The following is a 21,817-nucleotide window of genomic DNA, read 5'->3' on the forward strand; positions in this document are numbered from 1 at the left end:
GTATCAGTTTTAAGAATCGATAATGGCCATTTTAAAAGTATAACATACAATAAGTTTATACATTATAGGAAATAAAGGCAAGCGATAAGTCAATATACAGAATGTACGTGGTTACATTAATCATTAACTTATCTTTGCGCTCAGCCAAAACACGTTACCTGAGAACAAGTAATAGATTCCAATGGCCAAAGTCAGGGAATATGTCGTTAGATAAAGACAACAAGATGAATGAAATATCCCGTTTAATAAATATAGTGAGATTACATCCAGCGGGAGATGCTTGATGAGAAGTCCGACTAGCAGAGCTCTCATCTGGGTAGATGGGCTGCAGCGCTTGCCCGAGAGTGTCTGTGTGGTCACGTGATGTGCGTTTTCAGCGTTTTGGTGTGGACGGAGAGCAGTTCAGAAACGCTGGGTAAAACGCGAGTGTGGACGCGGATCGTTTTCATTCTAAAACGCCGTTTTAAAACTAAAACGTACTAGTGTAAACGGGGCCTGAGTGTGTATGTTTCCCAGAGACGGGTTGCAGCTGGAAGGGCATCTGCTGCGTAAAACATATGCTCGATATGTTGGCGGTTCATTCCGCTGTGTCGACCACAGATTAATAAAGGGACTAAGCCGAAAAGAAAGTGAATGAATAATAAATAGATAAAACCAAAAAAATGAACAACAAAATAAATGAAAAGACAGACAAAATAAATAAACAAATAAATAAGCTAAACAAATAAAACCAAATAAACAAACAAACAAACAAAATTAATAAATAAACAAACAGACTAAATAAATTAACTAATTAACTAAATAAAACCAAATAAATAACCAACAAAACAAATAAACAGAAAAAATAAATAACTAAATAAAACCAAAACAATTAATAACAAAAAAACCTAATAAATAAACAACAAACTAATTAAACTGATAAACTAAACAAGTAAAACTAAGCAAACAACAAAATAAATATATAAATAAATGAAACGTAAACAAACAAAAAAAACTAACTTTATTCATCCTAACAAAAGAAAAGACTTTATTTACTTATTATTTATTTGATATTTGTATGCCTAATTTGCAAAATACATTATTGTATTTTTATATTTTTTAATTTAATTACATCTAAGCATTAATTTAATGAGATTTGGGTTAAATATATTTGTGTATCATACATAATTACTTCCATTTCATATATTTATCCATTCAAATTTATATGCAATTACACAGTTGTAATGATATATGCATATATGTATTTATGTATATAAATTGTTCATTTATACTTATATCCTTCACCATCTAATCTTACATGTCTTATACATCTACACCATATGCTTTTTTCTATTTCATAAGTTTATATTTATATATTTATACTATATATGAAAGCAAATTCTTTGTTTTGGCCTTATGGTCATGGTAAAGAGTTTTAAATAAAAACAAGTCTATGACCATCTCATTTAGATGACCAAGTAAATCTGTGTGTGTGTGTGTGTGTGCATGCATAACAGTGTGTGTGAAAGAAAGACACTGTTGAAACTCATCTGAATTCCTCTGGGCAATCAGGAGCCACAACAACACACACAGTCACATGCTTTCTTTCTCTCTCTTATATGTACATCCAACTCATCAAATGACACAATTCAACACTTTATCTGCAGCTACTACTTTTCATTTCAAAATGTGTGTGTGTGTGAGAGTGTTTTTAAGAAATCTCTGCTAAATACAGTGTTTTTTTATTCATGTGTGTGTGTGTGTGTGTGTGTGTGTGTGTGTGTGTGTGTGTGTGTGTGTGTGTTTGTATTCTGCAGCAGGTGTGCATAAATAAGGGCAGCTGTGGCCACAGGCTCCACCCACTGCACGCTGCCCCTCCCCCAAAAGCCTGTTGCCATGGCGAGTGGCATAAGGTCAGTAAGGCAGATCCCAGGAGAGGATTAAGCTCCGCCCCTGTCAAACTCCTGCTGTGCAAGATCTTACTTTATCACACATGATCTCAACTCATGAATATTCAGCACACTTTTAGTCCTTAAGTCCTGTAAATGTCGATTAGAAAACTTTTAATAGCATCATAATCTGGGCTGATATTATATATTCGGTCTCTTCTTGTGGTTTGTTTTTATGAAAGTGGACTAATAAGAGGAAATTTGTCTCTAAATATGTGTATTTTAGCAAAATGTAAAGCGTTTATAGAATTCAGTCAGGACAAAACAAATAAATAAATACATAAATGTATAAATGAAATATATAGTCAAATGTTAGGAAATATATAAATAAATATATTACAGAAACTATATAATCAAATCTTTGGAATTACATAAATAAACATAAATAAAATATAAAATCAGTCTTAGGAAATATATAAATAAATATAAAAATAAAAAATATAAATAGAAAAAAGTAAAAATAAATATATAATAAAATCTTTCAAAATTTATAAATAGTATAAAAATATAGTAAAAAATGTATAGATAAAATAAAAATAATAAAATAATAAAAATAATAAAATCTTACGAATATAAAATAAAATAGTAAAATTAAATATATAAATAAAAAATATAACAAATATATATATATATATATATATATATATATATATATATATATATATATATATATATATATATATATATATATATATATATATATATATATAAAATAAACTATTATTATATATTATTATCTTTATTATTTTTTTTAGCAAGTTTTAATTTCAAAGAATGAAAAAAAAAGACATAATATTATATGCAAACCGCCTGAGCTCTGAATGGAATGAGACTGTGTGTGTGAATGAAGATAAAGCCCTGATGGCAAACAGTGTGTGCGCAGAAGTGTGTGAGTTTACTGAAGGCATTAACGCAGATCAGTCTGTCTCTTTGTCTGCAGGAGTCAGATCTGCAACAGGTCTGAGATCAGGGCTGCGTGTGAACAGATGCTGATGTGACCTCTGACCTACAGCACATTTGTGCCTGCAGTGGGCAGATCCACCATCTGCTGCGCTGCCGCAGCCTTCTGTTCATCAGTGTGTGTGTGTGTGTGTGTGTGTGTGTGTGTGTGTGTGTGTGTGTTCACACCGCAGACTTCCTGCCCTCAGTGTGAAGTCAAACATCTAACTTTCCTTTTCTCCGTCTGGCTCTTACTGTTCACACCTCTGCAAAAGTAGAGATGCTGAGGTCAGTCTGCTAATTCTGCTCACACTTTACTATAGTGTTGTCAACCATACTGTAGTTTCAAACAATACCATGAAAATTATCAATATTAGATACCGCAAGAATAAATTTCTCAACAATAAAAGAATACAAATAAATTTAAATGAAAAAAAAAATAAATAAAATCGTGCAATGTTTTTACATTTTTAATTAAAATAACACAAGGTATGCCCGCAGTCCTCAAGTCCAAAAGGCAATAGCAACACTTGATATCATTTTCAATAGCTCAAGAAATAAATACCTCAACATTAAGAGAATACAAATGAAGTAAAATGAAAAAAAATATATATATAAAATCATGCAATGTTTTTGCATTTTCAATTCAAATTACACCAGGTACGCCCACAGTCTTCAAGTTCAAAAGGCAATATTGACATTTGATTTAATTTTCTATACCTCAATGAATAAATACCTCAAGATTAAGAGAAAACAAATAAAGTAAAAAGATGAAAATAAATAAAATCATGCAATGTTTTTGCATTTTCAAGTAAAATTTGTTTTGACACCAGGCATGTCTGCAGTCCTCAAGTCCAAAAATCAGTAAATTACAAGTAAAAACAAAAATTGTGCACTCTTATTTAGGTTTGAAACAACAAATTAAATAATTTTAATGTTATTATTGAGGGAGGTCACCTATGACTAAAATGATACATATTAGGACTTAACCAACATTAATAATAATAACAACATTAACATTATTATTTTTGATGTTTTAAGTGTATTATTGAAGTGTAAAGCATTGCTTTTTAAAGAATGTGGTGTGTTATTTTTAACTTTCTCATTCTTTAAAATGTAACATTAGATTTCCTAAAACAAATAATATTAATTTTTATTTTTAAGTATTTTAAACAATTACTTTATTACACAAATACAAGATCTTAATTAAAGTAAAAAAAATACTTTTCAATTATAATAAAAACTGTTTAACCTAAACGTAAAGCAATAATGCAATTTACAAACTTTCTTTTTAAAACGAAAAAAGAAAAAAAAGAGAAAGAAGGAAAGAAATTAAAAAAGACAAAGAAAGGAAAAAAGAATGAAAAGAATAAAGGGGGGAAAAGAGGAAAGAAAGGAAAAAAGAGAAAAGAAAGGAAAAAAGGAAAGAAAGAGGAAAGAAAAGAAAGGAAAAAATTAAAGGAAAAAGAAAGGAGGAAATAAAAGAAAAAACAATGAGAAAAAAGAGAGATGAGAAAAATGAAAGAAAGTAAAAAAGTAAAAAGAATAAGAAAGAAAAGAAACAGAAAGAAAAAAGAATAGCAAGAAGGGAAAAACGAAAAGAAAGAAGAAAAGAAAGAAACTAAGAATAGCACAATGTTATTAACTAACAGGACTTCATGTAATTCTTTCCTCAAATGACTATTTTGTATTAAAGGACGATCATTTCTACATAGTTTAGAACAAAACAAGTGACTGTAAGTTCATTATTTATCCCTTATTAGTGGATTGTTCATTGATTGAGTCACTTAAAAAAAAAAAAAAAAAAAACAGTCGCTCTGCTCTAAATGAGGAATCATGACTGTTTATTTTCAACTCTTATGCATTTACGTTTACACAGAGACCAGAAACACACAAACACACACACACACACACACACATAACTCAAAGCATGACTTTAGATGAAATTCTCAAATGCAGAAGTTATGCAACTGCAGTCATGCGTCCAGATTCCAGACCAAAGCAGTTTCACACAAGCTTTTATTTTTTTTACAGTCATCAAAACTCTGTGCCTTTCAAACACACTTCTATTAGACTTGTATGATGACAGCAATCTGAAAAACTGTCAGCAGTCAAAAGCTCAAGCAGCTCCAGAAAGCATTCTGGGATTCAAATGACAACTCTGGAATTGGGATTCCACGGTTCCAATTCAGTTTACAGCCCTCCAGCATTCCAGGCGTTCCATTAATGATGTCAGGTGCGTCTGGAATGATCTGTAACACTTTATTCTGTTCGTACTAACCAAACACACTGGAATGCTGATGAATTATGATGATATATATATTTGGATCTGCCATCTAATATCAATAAAAGACGCACTGTAAAACAATTCTTAAGTCAAATTAACTGATCTCAACTTACCTAAATCAAACTGACTAAAAATATTAGGTTAAACTTGGTAAAACCTAAAAAGTTTAGTTGAAACCTGACACACATAAAATAAATTAAAATAAATTAAATCAGCAAACATATATTTGTTGACTTGACTTTTTGGCATTCATTTTTTTTACTGGGCAAAGATAAAGTAACAAAACATGAAAATGTGGGAAAATCATGGAACCACTGGAGGTGGTGACATTATCCAAACATCAGGATTTAATCAGAAACACCTGACATTAAAACGTAAATGATTGCAAAAATTGTATCGTAACAAATTTCGAATGACTTTCCATCAGTTTTTTCTGCTTCATTTAAAATTTATTAAAATAGTTGTTGAACAACAAAACTCCAATTAAATACAGAAATGTATTAATAATGTATTTTCATAAAAAATTATAATAAATTACTAATAAATAATTGATTAATTATTATTATTAGTATTAACAACAACAACAACAACAATCGGTTTTCTTTACATCATATTTATTTGAAAAGGAAAATCATTGCAATTTTATGATATATCAGGTCTTAATAATAACAACATTTGTAATGAATTTCCTTAAATGCACTGCATTTTAAAGAATGCGTTGTGTTTTTATTAGTTTTTGTAAATAATAACAATAATAATAACAATTATTATTATTATTTAAACGTGACTTATTCGTTTGTTTTAAAATTTAATAATGTTAATAATAATTCTAATTGTTTTTTGTTTAAAATTTGTTTATTTCCTACATTTATTATTATTATTATTATTATTAATAATATGAATATGAATAATAATCTCTGTATTCTTTACATGATAAAATGGCAACAATTTACCTTTTACTTTACTAAAAACAAAAAGATACAATATTTTGGGTCTTAACAATAACATTTGTAATGCGTTTTTTTATTAATGCACTGCATTTTAAACACTGTGGTGTGTTTATTGGTTTTTTTAAGTAATAATAATAATAATAATAATAATAACATTTAATAATTAATAATAATTAATAATAATAATATTTAAAAGTGATTTATTACATTTGTTTTGTAACTTTAATTATGTTTCAATAATTCTACTTGATTTTTTCATTTAGGAATTTGTTTATTTTTTATACTTTAATTATTATTAATATCTCTATATTCTTCACATGATAAAATTTTCATAATTTGCCTTTTTCTTTGCCATAAATTAATAAATAAATATGATATATTAGGTCTTAATAAAATCTCTATTGCATTTTTTGTAATGCATTGCATTTTAAAGAATGTGGTGTGTTTTAATGTTTTTGTAAATAATAATAAAAATATAAATAATTATTCAAAAGTAATTTATTGTATTTGTTTTGTAAATTTAATAATGTTTTAATAATTCTACTTGATTTTTTGGTTTAGGAAGTTGTTTATTTGCAATGTTTTAGTATTCTTCATATGATAAAATTGCATAAATAAATCTTTGCCATAAATAAATAAATATGATATATTAGGTCTTAATAATAAAATCTGTATTGCATTTTTTTTATTATAATGCACTGCATTTTAAAGAATGTGGTTTGTTTTTATGTTTTTTTAAATAATAATAATATTAATAATTATTACAAACAGTGATTTTTAAATGGTTTTGAAATGTAATTATGTTTCAATAATACTTCTTTATATTTTTGTTAATTTGTTTATTTCTTTTAAGAATGTTTATTTTTGATATTTTAAAATAAGTAAGTAAGTATTCTGTAGCTTTTGCTGCGTGCTTTTATTTCTTTAACTTAGTTTACATACTGCACTTTTTCATTTTAATTTATCCATCTAATTTATAATGTACTTATTATTTTACAATTTATTTATTATTATTTTATTTATTACAATTTATTTATTCATTATTTATAATTTTATCATTTTCTTTGTAAATATAATTTTGTAAAACTTTACATTTTTCTCATTTTAATAGTTGGTATTTCAGAGTTTCATGTATTAACACATCATTTAACAATAATATTTTATGCTATTTTTATTTTAACTTCTTCAGCTTTGACTTTATATAAATGTTTAGTTTGACTAATTCTAATACTTAAACACATTTCAGTAACTAAAAACACATTTATTAATACTTATTTACTCTTCATTTAGTTAAAGATAATGACTTATTTACGTAACAACTTAACCAACCCTGACATGCCTCAAACATAACACCCCCATAACTCTCACCACACCTAAAAATACTTGAAATAAGTGCTTTGACTATGGCATCCCCCAATAAGGTCAAGTTCCCAAGTCTAGAATTAGTACGCAATCTAGTATGAGTACAATCAATGACTGTCAGAGCCGTAAAAATGAATAAACTCTCTCTGTGTCATCAACAATCAGTACAGTAAATGTAAAGTGGAACGTCCTCTCAACAAATGACAGAAGTTCAAGCAAAGTTGAAAGCTTTTGGAGCGCCGCTGACCTCAATTCACACTCAGAGAAAACCCCAAACACTCACATCACAAACACTAGCTATGTTTCCATACAAAGACGCAAATTAGACTAGCTATGTTCCCATACAAAGATGCGAATTAGACTAGCTATGTTTCCATTCAGGTTAGATAAGATGTGAATTAGATTTTTACGTTTATTCATTTAGCAAACTATTTTGTCCAGTGCAACTTGCAATTGAGAAGGCATTCAGTGATTCAAGAAGATTCAATACACACAAGATGTGCTAATTATACAAAGGAACTGCTAGTGCTCAGAGAATTAAGTGCTAGATTGAAGAGGGGGAGGTTTTTTTAATAGAGAAAAAAAGTGTTTCTACAGGTGGTCTGTCAAGCCCACTCACCTGTTTGAGGCACACTTCATGAATGCATAATGTTTTTTTTTGATAAATGGAGTGATTGTAAAAAAAGTGTCTGATGCAAATGTTAGTTAAAGTGTGAAAAGAGGTGAAACAGTGTGTTTACAGGTGGTTTGTCAAGCCCACTTAATGGTTTGAGGCACACTTAATGAATGCATAGTTTTTTTTTTGTTATATGGAATGATTGTAAAAAAGTGCCTGATGCAAATGTTAGTTAATGTGTGAATAGAGGTATAAAAAAAGGTGTGTTTACAGGTGGTTTATCAAACCTACTCACCTGCTGGAGGCACACTTCAGGAATGCATAATGTTTGAGTTATGTGGAGTGATTGTAAAAAAAGTGTTTGATGCAAATGTTAGTTAAAGTGTGAAAAGAGGTGAAAAATGTGGTTACAGGTGGTTTGTCGAACCCACTCACCTGTTTGAGGCACACTTTATGAATGCAATGTTTACTTATATCGAGTATTCATGAGAAAGTGTCTGATGCAAATGTTAGTTTAAGTGTAAAAAGAAGTGAAAAAATGTGTTTGCAGGTGGTTTGTTGAACCCAATCACCTATTTGAGGCACACTTCAACAATGCATAATGTTTTTTTTTTTGTTGTATCGAGTGATTGTAAAAAAGTGTCTGATGCAAATGTTAGTTAAAGTGTGAAAAGAGGTGAAACAGTGTGTTTACAGGTGGTTTGTCAAGCCCACTCAATGGTTTGAGGCACACTTAATGAATGCATAGTTTTTTTTTTTGTTATATGGAATGATTGTAAGAAAGTGTTTGATGCAAATGTTAAAGTGTGAAAAGAGGTGAAAAATGTGTTTACAGGTGGTTTGTCGAACCCACTCACCTATTTGAGGCACACTTCAGGAATGCAATGTTTAGTTATATCGATTAATTGTAAGAAAGTGTCTGATGCAAATGTTAAAGTGTAAAAAGAGGTGAAAAATGTGTTTACAGGTGGTTTGTCGAATCCACTCACCTATTTGAGGCACACTTCAACAATGCACATTGTTTTTTTTAGTTATATGGAGTGATTGTAAGAGTGTCTGATGCAAATGTTAGTTAGAGGTCCATTAAGTATGGGGGCACGTGAGAGATCTGCAGAGTGGATGGCAACATCAACAGCCTGAGGTATCAAGACATTTGTGCTGCCCATTACATTACACAGAGGAGAGGACAAATCCTTCAGCAAGATAACGCTTCTGCGTTATCCGTCATCATCCACATCACAGCTCCTGAACGCAAAAAAGGAATAGGGCCTTCAGGATTGGCCAGCCTAGTCACCAGAAATGAACATTATTGAGCATGTCTGGGGGTAAAATGAAGGAGGAGGCACTAAAGATGAATCTAAAGAGTCTTGATAAACTCTGGGAGTCCTGCAGGAACGCTTTCTTTGCCATTCCAGATGACTTTATTAATCAGTGATTTGAGTCATTGCAGAGATGTATGATGCAGTCCTCCAAGCTCATGATGGAGTCAGACACAATATTCATTCTGTCTCCACTGCAGCAGGACTTTATATTCTATACTGGACATTATTTCTTTTCAGTGACAAGACTTTTGTCTAAGCACAGTCAGACCTTACTGTCCTAATTAAATAATTAAAAATCAAGACATGATCATATTTTATTTTGGTCAAATAAGTGTAATCTAGAGGCCTTTGCCTTTCATATAAGCCACTTCTAATACCTAATGATCAACTAGAAGTCAAGATATTATTTGTTGTTCCTGAAACTTGGATGTGCATCTTGGCATTTGTTTAAACAATATTCCAAAATACACATTAAACAGGTGGATGGAAACAGCTAGTGACGATTTACAGACAATCTCCAAGGCTGAGAATCAGAGCAGGAAAGGCGTCAAAGTTCAGACGAGATATTTCTGGGAGAAAAAAAAAAGCTCAAAAATATCTCTGCTCTTCCTGTTTATCATCGGGGTCATCAAAACAGGACGCTCAGGGTTTGGCCCCCAGATGAATGTGTGAGCAAACAAAACTCCACAGTTCTCACAATAAGAGATCAAATCTCGCTTCTTTCACAAACCGATGTGTTCATTCAGTACTGTCACTCGATATCACAGTCATCTGTTATGAGGAGCGCTCATACTCAGGGGGTTGGATTTGAACAATACCACAAAACACTTATGCCACACCATTTTCTACTAAAACACCTATTTAAATTTCAAGCTCTTTATATACAACACAACAACTTTTGAGAGCAAGTTTAAAAAAAAAAATACTTGATAATGTGATTTTGGGAAAACTGTGAAGTGAAAGCCACAACTACACAGGCAAAAAGTCAACATTTCAAGTTTATTATACACTGAAAAAAATTATTCAAAGATGATTACTTGGAATTACTATTTTTTTTATGTTAAGTGGTTATAAACAATTTATTTGGACTGAATTTAAACAAACAAATTAAGTTGAACATTATTAAATTAAATTTGTTTGTTTAAATTCAACACAAATAAACTGTTTGCAATGGTTAAGTGGTGGTGAATTTTTTAAACGTCCCTTTCGCGCTAACATTTAAATGCTGTTGAGCACTTAAACTCTGTGTACCCCGAACTGGGTCCATGACATTATTTACTTCCGCATTCTTTAAATTTGAAAGGTCCCAATACCCCAGCGGTTCCCACATAGGCTGCGTCCGAAACTGCCTTCTACACAGTAGGTACTGCATTTGAATTTAAACGTACTACTCGACCGTTAGAAAAGTACATTCTATACAGTATAAATGTGAAAAGTATGAATGGAATTCAGACGAACTACATCACGTGCCCTACCTACGTCAGTTTCATCCCTTCACTCCCATTCATGAATTCTATCGCGGAGCATCATGGGATAGCGCAGGGTGCATGGGATGCACCCTTCAGAATCTCGCCGGAAGTAGCAAGTCATCCGGGTACTTCTCGCATACTGACTTTCGAATTCTATGAATTCGAACATACTACTCGGCTCGCATACTGATTTTAGCGTACTATATAGTATGGAAGTATGCGGTTTCGGACGCAGCCATAGACTTTACTTGGGTGATCTGTCCAGGTATATTAACAGCCGCCAAAGTATATTTGGTGGCGACAAGTGAATAATACTATTATTATCCTCCTTTTACACTTCATTTGTATCCGCCTAAAAAAGCCAAACATTCATGATCGATTAACCGCTCTGCACATTTTCTACTTCTCGTTGTGTGTGCGAACAGTCAACAATCACACAGACAATCTCATGTGCTCTGCAGACCCACAGAGACGCGCCGTTTGCACCAAAATGCATCCGACTGTAGTTTCTGAATCTCCAAAAATGTCCGCCCAAATTTTCCAAACCAAATCTAGATATAGGCAAACTTTTATGCTTTAAAAAAATGGATAAGTTCAATTAAATATTACATTTTAAATTACATTTTAAACTTAAATATAATAAAATGAAAATAAAAACACAAAATTAAACACAAAGAAAAGCCAAGTAACCAACAAGCAATTCCTTATAATGCCCTTGAATTACTGCACACACAAAAACAACAAAAAAGGATAAAAAATCCCAACCATTTATATCAGGGGTGTCCAAACTTTTTCATATAAAGGGCCAAAAGCCAAATATCATTGAGAGCCATGGGCAGAAGCGAAATATAACAACCTATATTACATTAAAGTTGACATGGGTAATTTCCTCATTTATTTCATAATATTTAAAAGTAAATAAAAACATTACATCATATTAAGTAACGCAGTATGACTTTTAAAATAATTGCATTAATAACATAAAGCACATTTATAACACAGTGGATTTCAATGATGAATACACTAGTCAAGCAGAGTCTACCTTTGCCTTGATTTGTCCTCTATCTGTCGGATGACCGTGTGTACATTTAAACTAAATCTAATTAATTTATACCATTTAATAGAAACATTTAATTTCAGTAAGCTTTAAACAATAACACAAACAAACAAAATGTTACTTAAGATTTGAAATGACAACCTCTAAACCATGCCCAACATTCTTCCTCTCTTCTCAGATGGAATGGTGAGCCAAATCAAAGGTTACTGTGGGCCAACTTTGGCCTGTGGGCTCTAGTTTGGGCATCCCTGATTTAGATGAACCTAGCAACCATTAAGGATCTCCCTAGCAACAACTTAAAACAGGGGTGTCCAAACTCAGTCCTGGAGGGCCGGTGTCCTGCATAGTTTAGCACCAACACACCTGCCTGGAAGTCTAGTATACCTAGAAAGAGCTTGATTAGCTGGTTCAGGTGTGTTTAATTGGGGTTGGAACTAAAATATGCAGACACCAGCCCTCCAGAACCGAGTCTGGACACCACTGAGTTCCAAACAAACACTTTGACAAAATAGAAAAGAAGGGGCGAATCTAGCAGACAAAATAACACACCAGACAACATCCTAAAATACTCTAGAAACACTTCTTAACAATTTACACCGACCTGGCAAGCATCAGGAGCACCCTAACAACCACTGAGTGTATAATGATAGATTAATGACACCATTATTTTTACAGGGATACATTCACATTTACATCAAATATTTCATTCATTTTCCTTTAGCTTAGTCCTTTATTTATCAAGGGTCGCCACAGTGGAATGAACCGCCAATTATTCCGGCATGTTTTACGCAGCGGATATCAAAATATTTTGTAAGCATCATTATTATTTACATATTTTAGACTTTCTTGTACATTTAAAATGTAATATCGGCACCAAGTCCTTCCCTAACCGTCTCGCAGACTTGTTTGCGTTTAAATTTCCCCACTAAAGCATCACACACACACACACACACACACACACACACACACACACACACACACACACACACACACACACACACACACACACACACACACACACACACACACACACACACACACACACACACACACACACACACACACACACACACACACACACACACACACAGAGGCCTTTCTCATGAGTTCCTGCAATCTTATTACCCCCTCAGCCATCTGCCCTCCAAAAAAAGACACCATTCACACAAACACACACACACACACACTACAGAGAGTGAGTGAGAAAACACACAATAAAAGCAAAAGATGTAAAAATACACAACTTAAAGAAAATATTCAGACTTTCATGGACAAATCATATCAAATATTGATGTCTGCATCCTATAAGAAGAAACTAAAGCTTGTTTTTTAGTGTTAAGTGTGTGTGAGAGAGAGACAATAGGAGGTGAGGGCCAGCTGTTGGGCTGAATGGCATGAATAGACATTGACAGAAGCAGCGTCCCACTGCAGCAGGGCACCAACGGACTACTGGGGGGTTGTGGAGGGGGAGCTTTCATCTGAGTTTGAAACTGAATGACTATGGGCGCGTGCACGTTCACACATGCGCACACACACACACACACACACACTTGTAAGATGCTGAGAGCTTTGTCTGGTTACCAAGAAGAGGTTTGGGCCTAAAGATGGAATCTTACCATGGTCGATCCCAGCTTTCAAACAAGCACACAGGTATACTCTCATTTTACAACCTCACTCGGGTTACATTTAAGGGTGCGTTTACATGACAATGGGAGGTATTGATTTGTGCTTTTAAAAGGTTTACAAAAGTGACTGTAAAAAATGCTTTATTGTGCATGCCAGGCCAGTAGGTGGCGATAGAGTCACTAAGCATTCAAATGACTAAATCTAGAGAAAAAATATAAGTAGGTACTGCATTTGAATCTAAACGTACTAATCGGTCATTAGTTGTGTACAGTATGACTGTAACTCGAACATACTACATCCGCCATTTTGTCATCATTACGTGACCTAACCGAGTCAGTTGTACCACTCCTATTCATGAATTCTCTCGTAGTGCATTATAGGATAGCGTAGCATCCGATGCACACTTCAGAATCTCGCCAGAAGTAATAGGTCATCTGGGTACCTTCTATGAATTCGGACATTCTACTTAGCTCGCAGACTGATTTTAGCATACTATGTAGTATGGAAGTATACGATTTAAAACTAAGCTTTAAATTCTGAGACAAGCTTATAAAACTTTGAATCTTCGAGCAACAAAACAACACCAAAGAGCTTAGGCTCCGTTTACACTAATGTGTTTTTGTTTTAAAACCCAAAAGTTTTGCTACGGTTACGCCATCCGTCCACACTACGCCGGAGTTCTCGAGCGCTGAAAACGAAGCGTTTTGAAAACTCTGTAGTGGCCGTTTTCATTCTGAAACGCTGCTGCTCCGTCTCAGTGTGGATGAGGAAAAAACGGAGACATCTGAAAACGGAGGCGGGACTGCTGAGATTCGCTACCTGATTGGGGCTTTTGTGTCATTGCGTATCCCTCCCTTATTCGTCAAGCCCCTATCACATGACTATAACACATGGCTTTAACGCTACCGCAAGACAGTACTGTAAACAACAACATGGACACAGAAATGGAAGCGTTGTTTGTACTATTGTCTGTTTTAGCCGCCATTCTGCAGTTTTTCATTTGTTATGTTTAGTAACAACTCGACCTCGTTGTCTGTCCACAAAAATACCACTCTTGCTTTCTTTGCCATCGCGTTTAATGTTCAACCGGCGTTTGTTGACTAACTATAACCAAATGCTGAGCGAGACGCATGCTTTCTGTTTATACTAGAATGCGCATGCCCAGAGTGCGCGAATGGTCATGTGATATACGTTTTTGGTGGCGTAGTGTGGATGGAGATGTTCAGAGATGCTAGGTAAAACGCTAGTGTGGACACTGATCGTTTTTGATCTAAAACGCCGTTTTAAAACTAAAACGCACTAGTGTAAATGGGGCCTTAGAATCACTAAGAGGCGACACTCAATAAAACGTTCCATTGCAACAGCAGCGCCCAGCCCACCATTTTGAAGTGAAAGCGATAGTAAAAGTTGCATTTGGTTCACATTCAGTTCACATTTTTTGTTCAATACAGTACACATTTGGTTCACACATTCACTTCACATTTTTAGTTTGGGTTGGTTGACATTAAGTTTACATTCAGTTCAAATTTGGTTCACATTTGTAGTTTGGTTCGGTTCGCATTTGGTTCACATTTGGTTTGTTTTCATTGACATTAGATTTACACTTGGTTAACAGTTATAGTTTAGTTCGGTTCGCATTTGGTTCACTTTCAGTCCACTTTTTTTTTTTGTTCAGTAAGCTACTTATTTGATTCAAATTCGTTTCACATTTGTAGTACGGTTCAGTTTGCATTTGGTTCACATTCAGTCCACATTTTTATTCAATACAGTACACATTTGGTTCACATACGTTTCACATTTGTAGTATGCTTTGGCTGACTTTAGGTTCACATTCAAATCACATTTGTAGTTCTGTTCGGTTGTATTCGACTGTCTATTGGCTCTTATTGCTGTTGCGATGGCAAGCAGCTGCTTTGTTTTTTTATTTATGTATTTAAAAAGCGCATTAAAGCTGAGATACAATCTGAAAGACGACAATACAACAATGACTATCACAATCATCAGCATTTTAATAGTTTATTTATAGACTTATAATATGCTGTTGTTCTATTAGAGTTAAATTCCAAAATGGCTGCCGCGTCATCTAGTGGCTGTTTCTGAAATCGCACTAGAGTGTCGCCTGTTGGTGATTCGATGCTCTTTGATGACACTAAGGTTACGTTTACACAACAACGATGTATCCAAAAAGGATAGTGTTTCCAAAATGATTTACGTTCACACATTCGCAAATGACCAAAATCGCTGTATTATGTATTTTGCATGTGCGAGATGAGTCTTCGCTCTTGGTTGTAATTTGAAGTAATTCCCTACTTTGCTGATGAAGCGTTAGCAAACGCTAGAGCGACAACACTATCATGTACTTGGTCATTGTTGTGTGTGTTTGTGCTTGCTATTGATCAACCCTAAACATGTACCATGGACACACATCAGATAATAGTATTAGACTTTAGTTGTTTCTGGTTTTTACACAGATACGACAATGGCAAAATTTTCCAAAAAAGTTCACTTTTATGGCTGAAAACGTTGTGTAAACTGCACTTAAATGAGTGGTCAAAAGCATTAAAACTTTTCTGTTTAAAGCTGACAACAGCATCCTCCTAAAGAGTCTCTAAAGCCGTTTTCTGACTGTTCCGTCATCGTACAGCTTCACTCAAATTGTTTCAATTTTGCTCAGCTCGGTTTGCATTTATGTAACAGTTTAGTACTATTTAAAGTGGATTTGAGGCGCTGTGTATTGCAACCATTGCGCCTGCTGCCGACAAAATAAGATTTCCTGATAATTACGCCAGAGTTAGAGTATAGTTTCAGCCACATCAGCCTAAAAATAGCAACTTTTCGTTGGTCTTAGTATACAGTTTAACTACAGTAGAGTCAAGCTTTGAACAGAAAAAAAATTAAAAGATGCTAATGGTCTAATCTGATTCAATGATCTATGCTAAGCTAAGCTAAAAGTGCTCTCGCCCGACCCAAAGATCGGCTAAATGGATTCAAAAATAGTTAAAGCGAACTGTATAACTTTAGGAGAGTTGTAACATTAGCCTATTTTAAAATATATGTGTGTGAATTTTAAGACATGTGGTTTTGCTTGAAATGATTTGTTTGGGGATTCAGAAAGTTCTTCAGATGATCAGATTTGCACTTTAACACCCCTGAAGGTTAAAATGTTTTTTAAATCAGTGTTTCTCAACCACGTTCCTGGAGGACCATCAGCTCTGCACATAGTCCAAGTCTCCTTAATCAAACACACCTGATGCAAATCCCCACCTCATTACCACAGACTGAAAGGCCTGTGATGGGTGTGACAGATAAAGGAGACATCCAAAACATGCAATGTTGGTGGGCCTCCAGGAACATGGTTGAGAAACACTGCTTTAAATGCTTATGTAATTGAACTTAACCTTTATTTCTAAAAGCATATCGTTAACATACCTGCATGATGCTTCTCCGCTGGGCTTGTACTCGCATATTCCTCCATTCTGACAGTATTCTGAGCATCGTTGCCCTAAACACACACACACACACACACACACACACACACACACACACACACACACACACACAAAATAAAAACATCTGTTAGTACATCGCAACAATCAACTGCAACCAGATCACCCACCTGTACAGCTCCTAGCACACCTGTCAATGCAAACACACACACACACACACACACACACACACACACACACACACACACACACACACACACACTTACTCTTCACAAAAGAAGCTCGCCACCTACAGACATCAATAAAAAGCCTCGGGCCCTTTGTTTCGTGGCCCCGACGGAGAGCCACTGGCCTTTTGTCGGACTGTGAATAACTGACTTTGATGGAGGATTGGAAAGGGGGGGGGTTCTTCACTATTCATCCTGAAAAATCCAGTTATCCAACACTGAGCCTGGAAATAGCTCCACATTCCCAACAATTACCACTCCATGTGGCGGTCAGCCTTTAACAAGGGTTTAAACTCGAAGTACAGTCTTCCTGTTTCAGTATTAATATATCAGCTTAGGTTAAAGCTGACAGTGTGCTGGGATGCGCTTTTTTGGGGTGTTGTGACAGGAATTTAGGGTTTTAAAGGGTTAGTTCACCCAAAAATTACAATTCCGGTCATACTTCACTCAACTTTTACTTGTTTCATAAGCTTCAGGAGTTTTGTTCTTCTGTTGAACACAGAATAAGATACTTTGAAGAAAGCTGAAAACCTGTAACCATTGACTTCTGTGGTATTTGTTTTCTTACTATTCAATGGTTTCAGCATTCTTCAAATTATCTTCTTTACAGTTTAACAGATGAAAGCAACTCATAAATGTTTGGAACCACTTTGAGAGTAAGCAAATTTTTTTTTTTTTTGTTGAACTACCCCTTTAAAACACTGAATTCCTGCAGAATGAATGAAGCTACATGCAGGGCTCAACAATAAGGACTGCCCGATGGCCTGAGGCAAGTATAAAAGACGCTTGGGACAGTAGATGGGATCATTACTGGCCCGATTGGGGCCACCTTTTGTTAAATAATTTCAAACTGCAATAAAATACCTTTACATTTTCCATACTGTTCTTTTTGTTTGTTTGTTTTTTTAACACAGGATTTTGCTCAATATACATTTATTAACAATATTTTTAAATATTATTTAAATACATTATTTGAATAATTATTAACATTTTAATAATTTGACACATCATTTAAAATATGTGGCTAAAAATAGCTATCAATATTTATGTTTTCTTTGGTGGGGCCAGTGAAAATTTTGGCAGGGCAACTAAAAAATCTGAACCATTGGCCCGATCGCACCAGTAGAAAAAATCCTTAGCATTGAACGCTGACATGTGTCCATTTATGGAAGGAAGTATATTTATTTTCCAGAAGCGTGCTTCGTCACACTTTAAGGATTAACAGCGCATCTAGGGCAGTCACTGCAGACTGCAGTTGTGCACTTGTTGAATGAAAGCAGCTGCCTGCAGGCCGTCTTTAATTGGTAACGACTGTCTAGAGAGAGACAAAGCTCTTAGTCACGACTCTCAGACCAGTCCTTATTATAGATTAAACCTCTAGTACCAATTCTTCTTTTGTCTCTCAGTTAAAAGTTGAACTTCAATGCACCAAGTGAGCCGCATAATTGATTTCATGCACAGTTTTGACCAAATAAACTCTCAGAAAGTCTCATTTTAACTTGGATTTTTTTTTTTGGATAAGGTTATTTGTAAAGATATATTGCTATTTATACGCATATATAGTTGTTTAAATGGATATTTCACCACCTAAAAATGAAAGTTTACTAGTTTTAATGGCTTTGTGAGTTTTTTTATTTTGCTGAACACTAAAGAAGGTATTTTGAAGAAAGCTGAAAACCTGTAACCATTGACTTCCACTGTATTTGTTTTTCCTTCTATGGAAGTCAGTGGATATTGTTTAGTGCTCAACAGATGAAAACCTCAAAAAAAGTTAATAAATGATGGCCAAATATTAATTTTTAAAGGGAACTATCCCTTTAAAATAAACTCAAAGCTACACATTCCCAGATTTGCACCCTTCTATGACTGTGGTTTTCATGCTTTTGGACAGCCACACATGTATATGACCGGTGCATATCATTTAATCACACATTTTAAAGCACCATGCAATACAGTAACATATTATAATCTCATTTAAATTGATAGTTCACTTTAATAAAATTATTATTTATTATTTAATCATCCTTAAGTGGTTGCAAACCGGTATGAGATTCTTTCAGCTGAACATAAAAGAAGATACTTTGAAGAATGTTGGAAACTTCTGTAGAATAAAAACTACTAAGAAAAAACAATGGCTATCAGCTTCCAGCATACTTCAAAACGTCTTCTTTTTTATTCAATAAAAAAGCAAGAAACTCAACAGGTTTGAAAGCAGTGCATGTGAGTAAATGATGGCAGAGTTTTTATTTTGCGTGAACTATCCCCTTTAAATGTGAATTCTTGTTTACTTTCATAAATTCTCTCTTAAATAACGGCGTCTGTTTCGTTTCCTGCCCCTCCTGTCTAGTTTTGTCATTTCTCTTGTCTGTCTGTTTCTCGGTTCCTCCACGGGTGCGTGATCTGCTGGAGTGCCCATGTGTGTGTGTGTGTGCGCGAGTACTTCTTTTTATATCCCAATGGGGACTTATACCTGAATGCACCAAGCCTCATGAGGACTTGTGTCAATGTGGGGACCAAAATTGACTAATCATCTTTATAAATACCATATGTATATACATAATATAACAAAATATATTTATATATACATAGTAAAGTATTTTGAAAATGTAAAATGCAGATTGTTTCCAGTGAGGGTTGGAGAATATGTGGTTTATATAGTAGAAACATCATCATGTGTATGAGAGTCCCCACTGGGAAATAGGAACAAGTCTGTGTGTGTGTAGGGGTGGATTTAACCATTAAGCAAGGCAAGCGGCTGCTGAGGGCCCCAGGAAATCTGGGGGCCCCCAATTAATACAGAGAAGTTTGATTATAACATAGTTTTCTATCATATTTTGTGTGGTCTAATACACAATTTCAACGTAATTAATACATCTATGCAAATGTGACCCCTCAGATCAGATTTTAAAAACAAAAAAGTTCATTAAATTTATTCATTTTAAGAAAATACATAATTTAAAATGTAGAGATTGCATTAAGATAAAATATAGATTGAGTGATGTGAACAAATCACAGCAGAATAAATAATAACAGTACAAAGGGTGCATATGAGGACTGTTGGACCCCATGGCTGGAATTGCCTAGGGCCCCCAAATCACTAAATCCACCCCTGTGTGTGTGTGTGTGTGTGTGGAGGAGGGAGGGGGTGTTCTGGGGACACACGCGCGCATGGCGGGAGCGCGCGCGACAGCTGCCGCGCGGACAAAAGAAATCAGAGTCCAGCACGAGCCCATAAAACACTGTCTCGAGCCATTGTTTACCAGCGCACGAGAACAACAGGACAAGCCCTCCTCCTCCTCACCCTCCCTCCATTCACTCGCAGATCGCTTTCCTCCAGACTCCACACACACAATGCAACTCAATCAACATCAGGGACAAGACCGAAAAACAACCACTAAAGTTCTGAAATCATGTGCTTATAGTTTCATAAAGTTGTAAAGAAGTTTCCCAACTTCAGCGTGAAGACATTGAGTTGCTTTTTTAGGTCATGTGAATCATTGCAATAACAGAAACTGTGAGGTTAGAGAACTTTAAATAAGTTTAAAGTGAGAGTTTGCTAAATAATAAACGTTAACAGAAATCCAGCAGTCAAGCAATACATTATTAATATAATCACTAATAATTTATCAAAGTGAGAGAGGGGCTGGTGCATTAATATCTTCCTGTTGCAGTTGGTTTTAATAAAAAAAATTAATTAAATTAATTTAGTATTAAATTAATAGTTTTTCAACAGTTTAGATTGATGCTTTGGCACAAACCCATGCAAAAACTAAAACAAAGTATATGCCATAAAATAAATGTGAGGCAAATAATATTTGGTTTATCCTAATATTAAACTATTCTGTGCAACAAGTGACGCTCAAAGCGCAAGTTGTGCAAAAACATCATTCACGTTAGCCAGCAAAACCTCTCCAAATGAATTAATAATGCACAAAACAAAGTTTATAAGCATGTGAATTGAAGCATCCTTGTTAGAGTAGTGTTAAACTGTTACCTTGTGCCACCGTCGCGAGCGATGCTGCAGTCAGTAGCGTTAATTTCACCAAGAAACGGTTCATAACTCCGCCTCGGCGTTACAACTTCTTTAAAATCCTCCCAGAAGCTCTCATAGATCCCCAGAAGTCTTCTTTAAATCTCCAGAAAGTGCAGAAGAGTTCGAATAAATATCCTTGCTAGTTAATAAATAAATCCCAGCGTTTCTCAGGAGCGTCTTCTCTTGGCTGCTGCTCGTGGGAAACTCTCGCTTGATTCTGTGTGTGTGTGTGTGTGTGTGTGTGCGGCGCGCGTGAGGGTGCGCGTGCGCGTGCGCTGACGTCACTGTCGCGTGGGACTCTGAACGGGGAACGCGCGCGCCTCAATAACGTCTTCTCACGCTCGGGACGGAAACTAAATAGTAACCATCCGCGCAGGTACTGACGGGGAGATTTCCTGCAAATTAATGCCAATCTCAAAGAGAAAAAAGAAAAGAGCGAACACTCCCCTACACAATTTAGTTTCACCGCAAGGGAAGGGGGGAGAAAACTTTCTCACACTTTCTTCCCAGAGTAAATGTGGGATATGCAGGTTTATTCCTGTCCCATGTTGAGGA

At 34.6% G+C, this 21,817-nt stretch overlaps 1 protein-coding gene and 2 long non-coding RNA genes across 3 annotated transcripts in view; 1 reads left to right on the forward strand and 2 right to left on the reverse strand.

Annotated features, from left to right (window-relative positions):
- notch1a (notch receptor 1a) overlaps positions 1–21,444 on the reverse strand; it is a 72,336-nt gene extending 50,892 nt beyond the window's left edge. Inside the window, 2 exon segments of the mRNA NM_131441.1 lie at positions 16,986–17,058; positions 21,224–21,444. Of these exon segments, the coding sequence (NP_571516.1) occupies positions 16,986–17,058; positions 21,224–21,287 (137 nt within the window). The 5' untranslated portion in view covers positions 21,288–21,444.
- On the forward strand, positions 7,104–9,704 carry LOC147838716 (uncharacterized). Its single transcript, XR_015519905.1, has 2 exons — positions 7,104–9,102; positions 9,197–9,704. It is a non-coding gene; the product is annotated as an uncharacterized LOC147838716 (long non-coding RNA).
- LOC147831732 (uncharacterized) lies at positions 14,964–16,745 on the reverse strand. The gene is made up of 2 exons (XR_015519908.1): positions 16,642–16,745; positions 14,964–16,512 (listed from the first exon to the last, which is right to left on the reverse strand). It is a non-coding gene; the product is annotated as an uncharacterized LOC147831732 (long non-coding RNA).
- Positions 21,445–21,817: the final 373 nt, after the last annotated feature.

The sequence above is a fragment of the Danio rerio genome, chromosome 21 (genome assembly GCF_052040795.2).
Source record: "Danio rerio strain M-AB ecotype USA chromosome 21, GRCz13ab, whole genome shotgun sequence".
NCBI classification, from domain to species: Eukaryota; Metazoa; Chordata; class Actinopteri; order Cypriniformes; family Danionidae; genus Danio; species Danio rerio.